This window comes from Solanum lycopersicum, chromosome 3 (assembly GCF_036512215.1).
Source record: "Solanum lycopersicum chromosome 3, SLM_r2.1".
In the NCBI taxonomy this organism is placed as follows: Eukaryota; Viridiplantae; Streptophyta; class Magnoliopsida; order Solanales; family Solanaceae; genus Solanum; species Solanum lycopersicum.
Window position 1 is genome coordinate 21,352,169 of NC_090802.1, and position 8,243 is coordinate 21,360,411.

Sequence of the window (8,243 nt, forward strand, 5' to 3'; positions counted from 1 at the left end):
GGTAAATTTTATGTTCTTGTATGTTATTTTCGAAGAGAGAACGTCAAAGAGAATGATAGAGACGTGAGAGATGATAGTTTTCTTAGGCTTAGGAGTCTAGTTTAGGACTTAGTCAAATAAGGTTTTATTAAATAGTAAAAATCTGATTTCCCTTTTATTTTAAATGAGACAAAAAAATAATAATAATTAATAACATCAATTTACTAACTTAATAAAAAAACAATTTAAATCATCGTGTCCACCTAGGTTCGAACCCGAGTTGAGCAAGACTTCACTCTAAGAGGCAATTTTCGGCCCTCTCTCCCTAAAATTCCCCTCCACCTATTAATTAAATAATTAATTACATATTTAGGGTAATTAAAATACTACTCTTAGCCTAGAAAAAGACCATTTTACCCGTAGACCCTCCAAACCTAAGATTTTCCCTTTTTAAGTCCAGTAAAGACTCGTTCGACTAAATCTTCGTATTCGAGAGCCCTACATGGATGGACCCAACCTTTTCTAGATCAAATACCTCCCCAATTTAGTTGTATTAGATTTAGAAAGGGTTCAGAGGTCTGGTTGTATGTGCATCAATTCGTGTGAACCCGGTCTAATCGTAGGCATTCTAGACACAATAAGTATTATTTAGCATAGCCATTTTTAGGGTTGTTACATCGAGGATGCTGCATTTATTATTCTAGCTTAGTACATTAGATATAGCTAGTGGCTGTTGTTCCTAGCGTTTCATTTCAAACATTTGTTCAAGCATTTGTAATAAGGTCGATTGACAAACTACTACTACTATTATTACTATTATTACGATTATATTTTTCAATTGTTTAATCTATTGATAGATGGTTTCTTAGTTTGAGATCATTATAATATCACTCTTATGCAGTTTAATATGAAGTCTATGTACATTTCAATAAGTGATTAAAAAGTTTAAAATTTTCCGCAAAATTAACTGTATGATTGTGATGAAAGCGAAGAAGAGGCTTGTCTGCAACCTCTGAGAGGTTGACGATGCCGGTCGTTTTTGGATTCCAGAATCCGGGTGTGACATGTTGTATTTTTTACAGATACACAGAGTTGATATCATATTTTAAACAGTGCTTCTATTATATTGAAATTGTTTTAAACATCTTTAGAATGAAATAAGTTAGTAAGTATTCTTGAGTAGTGCTTCTATTATATTGAAATTGTTTTAAACTTCTTTATAATGAAATAAGTTAGTAAGTATTCTTGAGTTGAGCAGAGCCAAGGTAAGTGTTTCTTTCAAAAAATCTATTTTAAGCCTATGTTTTTTATAATATAAACTCGCATACTCGTACATTCAATGTACTGATGCAAATTGGCGTGCATTGTATTGTGATGTAGATGAAGGTAACGAGGGTCGACATGCAGATGAATATAATGAGAATTGGCATGTAGGGCACCATTGATCCGTTTGAGATCTCCAAATAGTTGGTGAACCTCCTTGCAATCTGAAGGACTCTTTTACTTGCCTTCAAGTTTTGATATTAAAATGTTGTGGGTTTTTTACCAACATCCATCTTAGTTATTTAGTGGCTTCATAGATATTTAGGTGTTAGTCCTTTGGGTCTTTAAACTATAAATTCTATTGTTAATACTTGGGTTTCCATTTTTGGCCAAGTTGAATGTTTAATCTTTAAATATTTTCAGTCATTCTATTTTCAGCTAACTTAGTTTCATTGATTTGATATATATGAATATGTTATTTGGCTGAGTAGGTAAGTTAGGCCAAGGGTTCTGTTGAGGTCAACAATGGTCATCGAGAGTTCGCCACACCCGAGGTGTAGGCTCGGGGTGTGACTGTGGGTCTTATCGCAACATCTATCGTTGTATTTAGAGGCTTCATAGATAGGCTTAGTTGAGGAGTCTTTGGCTATTTCCTTTGTGATGTTTTTACACTTTGAGTTGCTTTGAGTATTTTAAGAAATGCTTTGGTTTAAGTTGTTGATAACTTATGAGCTAAATCTTTGAAATTGAAGTTCTTCTTTTGTAGAGTAAGTAATCCACTAAGTAGTGAGCGTGGCCAAGGGTTGGCTAGGGTTCACTTGGGGACCAACGATGGTTCTCTAGTGCTGGCTACATCCAGGGTGTAGGCTCAGAATATGACAAATATTATGAGAAATATCACATACCCTTAAAAGAATGATTGTTCTTGGTGAAATTTCTCAACCTTTGAATGAATGGTTAAAACACATCTTTTCCTCTTCTTGAAACTTCGCCCTAAGATTCTAAGTGTTTAGTATAACTTAGAATCTGATTAGACCCCTAAATTGGGTTAGAAAACGTGCTCAAGCCTAGTTGGGGTAAGAAAAGATCAAAATACCCCTTTCTCATCCGGATGAAATATCTTATCTAGAGAGGCTTCACTCAAACAGTCATAACTTTTTACATGGAACTCAAAATTTAGTTAACTCGGTGGAATTGGAAAGAGAACTTTGTCACGCCCTGAGCCTACACCCTGGGCAGGACTAACACTGGGTGAACATTGCTGGCCTTGAGCGTACCCTTGGCCAGGCTTAGTTAACTCAACAACAGACAATTAACACTTATAAGGATAAAAAAAAATTAACCGAGCTATTTAATAATACTATCTGGAATGTTTTAACAGTTTAAACATTTAACTTAGCCATAATGGAAACATAAGTCTTTAATATAAGAACAAAAATGTAAAGACTATAGAACTACTAACTGCTCATGAAGCCTCGAGACAAACTGAGATGAATGTTGGGACAAATCCCACAACATTCAATAGAACTAACTAGAAAGGAATAAAATATGTCCTCCAGAATACAAGGAGGCTCACCAACTGAATATAGATGCTCAACTGGATCAACAGTACGCTGGATGTAGGTCCTTATTACCTGTGTCTACATCATAATATGATGCAGGCCAACTTACATCAATATATTTAATGTATGAGTATATGAGTTAGAATACTAAACCACATTTAATATTGAAAAGGAGTAAGAAAAACACTTACCTTGGGTCTGTTGAACACATGATTTACTATTTCTTATTTAATATCTATAGTATAAAAGAAAATGTTATATAAAGAAAAACAGACTAAAACATGTTGTGAACTCTGAATGTATACAAGTATACAAATAATATCTTAGATGTATGTAAGAAATATAAATAACTAATGTATATGAAAATACAATACTTCTTTTTGAAATTCTCTAACCGACAACCATAAGTTATGAGCTGTAATGCTGACCACAACGTTACTTGGCCCACGCTGCTTGGCCATCATAACTTTGTGAGAGTATAGAACCTAAGCTGCGTACTGGATCCACTAGTATACTATGAAAAGGGTTTATCTAAAAAGTATGACCCTCTTCTACCCATGATGGTTACATGGTTTACATGGAGACTTGAGTTAATATGAACTGGCATTGCAACATTAGTGCTCAATAATACTCTCAGAAATATATACTGGATCTTATATTTTTAAAAAAACATACTAATTCTGTGGTTTGAGATTAGTTCTCAAAACATAGCTTTAATAGCTCTTTTGGAAATCATAGTTTTCCTGCTTGCTTCATTTCATAAAGCTATTACTTCTTTTAGAAAACTAGCCTGAAGGCTATTTACTTGTTTAAATGTGAAAATATTTATGACTCTTAGGGATTACTTAGTCCCCTTATAACTCTTGATAATGAACTCATCTCTTTACTCTTGCTTAACTTGTGACTTGAGTCTTAAAACAAAGTTAAAAAGGTTTGTGAAAGACTCTAGGAAACTTTAAAAACTCACTTTGACTTGATTATTCATGTTTAGACTTGACTCTTTATTTTTTTGACTTTGATTTTAACTTTTCTTGAATTGAATTATGGATTCAAAGACCAATATATCATGTTTATGGATGATTTCATGATTTTTAGATGTACTTTAGACTGTTGGAATCAACTCTGAATGATAGGTACATTACTTAGGAACTAGTACAAAAGGATTGGAGAGAAATGGGAACTCCAGGTGACCCTGACGCTCTAAGAGGCCCGAGGCTCCAAAGCCTGATGGAAAGACACTATCCTCAGGCGCTCTGGCTGGCGCTCCACATCAGATTCTGACGGAAAGAGTGTGTTCTGAGGGGCTTTGGTAGGCGTGGCACCCCAGGGCCCGTCAAATAGGTTTCCAACTCTTCTTCTCTGATTTTCAACTCTAAACCTCTAAAACTTCCATTGATCCCCAAAAACATAGGATCACTAATATACTCAATAGTTTAGACTCTTAAAACATCTTGGAAACACGAATCACAACCTACTAAAGGTACACTACAAGTCTACCAACAAGGTTTCAACAATTGTTCATCAAGAACTTTAACATTCATCATTCAATCAATACAAAACTTTCTGAATTAAAAATATTGGTGTGCTGATTAACGAACCCACGCAGAAAGATCTCATATAACTCGATAGGGATCACCCCTGATGATTCTTCTAAAGAAACCTTAGCGTTTTTGAAGAATTCTTGGTCTTCCTCTTCTCTTATGTCTTCTTCCCAAGCCCTAAGGTGTCTCAACTGTTGAAAACTAACTTTGGACTTCGTTTGACCCTAAATGAACCCTGAAAACGAATTCAACAATACTAGGGTTAAAAGAATACTTTACCCTTACTAAAATCTGGATTGGACTTCCCTCTGTCCAATAGCCCAACTACTGAAAGGTATATCTCCCTCATACAACATCAAAATTACATAGCCGTTGGAAATATCTTCTCAAGGGATTTCCAACCATATAAATAACTGATCTTAAATCCTCTTGGGGTAGAAGTTATAGCCGTTTGAAAATGGCTAAAACTTACTTTCTAAACTAAGAAATTTTCCAAATTTTTTATATTCTTTCCAAAAAAAAAATATTCTTAGTTTCTTTGTTTAATCCTAGCTATTTATGTTTACGATATGTTATCTCCCCCTTGGGAACATTCGTCCTTCGAATGAGAACTCTTTCACTAAGATAAGGATTATAACATCATTTCAGCACTCAACCAACAAAAGCATACATGCTTGCACATAGTTTCATGAAGTGCTAAGAACACAACTTAGTACTTTGATCTGCATTCTCTGTCGACTCGAAGAGGTGTGGATATCTCTTCTTCATATCTTCCTCATCATCCTAAGTCGCTTCTTCGACAACTTTGTTCCTCTAAAAGACTTTAGCTGATGCAACTTCCTTAGTTCTCAACTTGCGAACTTGACGATCTAAAATTTGGATCGTTACTTCTTCACATGTTAATTTATCCTTAATCCCAACATTCTCAGTTTGAACAATCAATGAAGGGTCACCCAAGAACTTCTTCAACATAAAAATATGGAATACTGAGTGAAACACTGCTAATTCTTGGGGTAGCTCCAACTTATAAGCTACATTTCCCAATATCTTGGAGATTCTGTGTGTACCAATATATTCGGGACTAAGTTTCCTCTTCTTACTAAACCTAATAACACCCTTCATGGGTTAAACTTTCAAATACACCCAGTCATCCACCTCAAACTCTAACGACATTCTCCTAACATCTGTGTAGGACTTTTGGCAACTCTGTGCAATTTTCAATCTATCTTGAATCACTTTAACCTTCTCCATATCTTTGTGAACTATAACTGGTCCTATAAACCCTACTTCACAAACTTTGAACCACGCAATAGGAGATATGCATATTCTCCCATAAAGAGCTTCATATGGAGCCATTTGGATGCTCGAATGGTAACTGTTGTTGTAAGAGAACTCAATTAGAGGTATGTAGTCATACCAACTCCCTTTGAAATCGATCAAACAATCACTCAACATATCCTCCAAAGTATGGATTGTATGTTCTGCTTGTCCATCCGTCTGAGGATGAAAAGTAGTGCTTAACTTCACTTTTGAACCCAAGCCTTTCTGGAAATTTTTTTAGAATTGTGCAACTCTATCTGAAATGATGGAGATCGAAACTCCATGAAGTATCACTACCTCTTGAAGGTACAACTTAGCATAATCCCCAGGTAAATAGGTAGTCTTTACCAGCAAGAAATGGGCTGACTTTATCATTCTATCGACAATCACCCAAATAGAATCATGTTGTACGCGAGATCTTGGCAACCCTCTGATAAAATCTACATTAATCATCTACCAGATTCATTCTAGAAGTTCGATTATCTAAGACAAACCTCGTAGCCTTTGGTTTTCTAATTTCACTTGTTGGAAATTTGGGCACTTGACTACAAACTTATAAATATCTTTCTTCATGACTTTCCCCCTACTTCCCTCAAATCGTTGTACATCATGGTGGAACCCGGACGAATGGAATATCTAGATCTATGAGCCTCCCTTAGGATCCTTTCTTGGATTCCATTCACCTTAGGTACACACAATCTACCTTAGTACTTCAGCGCACCATCTCTCCCTTGTTCAAAAGCCAATACTCATTGCTTATGAAAATTTGCCTTAAAGTCAAGCAAAATTGGGTCTTGGTATTTTTTCTCTTTCATCTCTGACACTAGTGATGATTCAGCCCCATTATTCACCACTATCCCTCCTTCTGTGCAATCCATAAGTCTGACTCCCAGACGTGTTAGTCTGTGCACTTCTTTAGAGAAATCGCTATTTTCTTCTTCAACATGGGCGTTAATCCCCATGGATAACATGCTTAAGGTATCAACAACCACATTAGCCTACCTGGGTGATAAGATTACTCATGTCATAATCCTTGAGTAATTCTAACCACCTTCTCTGTCTGAGATTTATCTCTTTCTGAGTCCACACATATTGGATGGTCTTGTAATAAGTGAACATGTCAACATAAACACTATACAACTACTGACACCATATCTTTAAAGCAAAAACTATAGAAACTAATTCTAAGACATGAGCTGGATAATTCTTCTCATGAACCTTCAATTGTCTGTAGGCATAAGCTATAACCAAGACAATCTGCATCAACACACAGCCCAAGCCAACTCTTGATGCATCACAATGCACCACAAAACCTAGAGTACCCTCTGGTAAGGTCAAAATCGAAGCAATATTTAATCTCTTTTTCAACTCCTGGAAGCTTTTATCACAAGCGTCAGACTATTAAAACTTGACTATCTTCTTAGTTAGCTTGGTCAAAGGAGACGAGATAGATGAAAAGCCTTCAACAAACCCCTTATAATAACCAACCAAACCCAGGAAACTCCTGATATATTTTAGAGATACGGGTCTAGGCCAACTGTGAACTCAATGTATCTTCTGTATGTCAACTCTAATCCCATCACCTCAAATGATGTGGCCCAAGAATGTCACATAGTTAAGACAGAACTCGCACTTGGAGAACTTCACATATAACTCCTTATCTTTCAAAGTCTTCAAAACAATCTGGAGGTGACTAGTATGATCTTCTTCATTCATTGAATAAACTAGTATGTCATCAATGAAGACAATGACAAATAGGTCTAAATAAGGTTTGATTAATCTGTTCATAAGATCTATGAATGAGCAGGTGCATTTTTCAAAACAAAGGACATAACTAAAACCTCATAGAGCCCACATCTGGTTCTACACACTATTTTTGGAATATCACATTCTCTAACTTCCAATGGATTATAGTCTGATCTGAGATCGATTTTGTAGAAGTAATAAGCACCCTAAAGTTGGTAAAAAAGATCATCTATTCTTAGGATAAGATACTTACTCTTTATGGTCACCTTATTGAACTGACGATAGTCTAGACACATCCTAAGGGAATCGTCCTTCTTTTTTACAAACAAGATCAGAGCTCCCCAAAGTGAGACACTCGGTCGAATGAATCCTTAATCTAAAAAATCTTTCAATTTTTCTTTTATCACTTTTAACTCTGATGGTGCCATTCTGTATGGCAAAATAGACATAGGGCGAGAATCTGGTAGGATGTCGATGCAGAAGTCTATTTCTCTCTCACGAGGTACTCGGGTAGATCATCAAGAAAGACTTCTGTAAAATCACTGACTGTAAAAAGGTACCTCATACTTGAGTTGTTAACTCGAACTAAGTAATATATATACATCCCTTGGAAACTACCTTTATTGCCTTTAGGTATGAAATGAAACGACCCTTAGGCACTGCTGAACTACTACTCCACTCTATGATTGGCTCATTTGGAATATGAAACTTGATAACTTGAGTTTTGCAATCTTTTGATACATAATAGGCATGAAGACAGTCCATACCTAAAATGACATCAAATCTACCATGTATAACGCTATTAAATCAACCATGTTACTTTTGTGACTAA

The 8,243-nt window shown here is 35.7% G+C and overlaps 1 protein-coding gene across 1 annotated transcript; it reads right to left on the bottom strand.

Moving 5' to 3' along the window:
- Positions 1–5,158: 5,158 nt before the first annotated feature.
- Positions 5,159–5,467, bottom strand: LOC138347465 (uncharacterized). Its single transcript, XM_069295759.1, has one exon. The coding sequence runs from the start codon at positions 5,465–5,467 to the stop codon at positions 5,159–5,161; it is 309 nt and encodes a 102-aa protein (XP_069151860.1).
- Positions 5,468–8,243: the final 2,776 nt, after the last annotated feature.

Bases quoted from the DNA above. Each gene is read 5' to 3' on its own strand.
- LOC138347465 (XM_069295759.1), bottom strand. From the start codon at position 5,467: ATGAAGGGTGTTATTAGGTTTAGTAAGAAGAGGAAACTTAGTCCCGAA.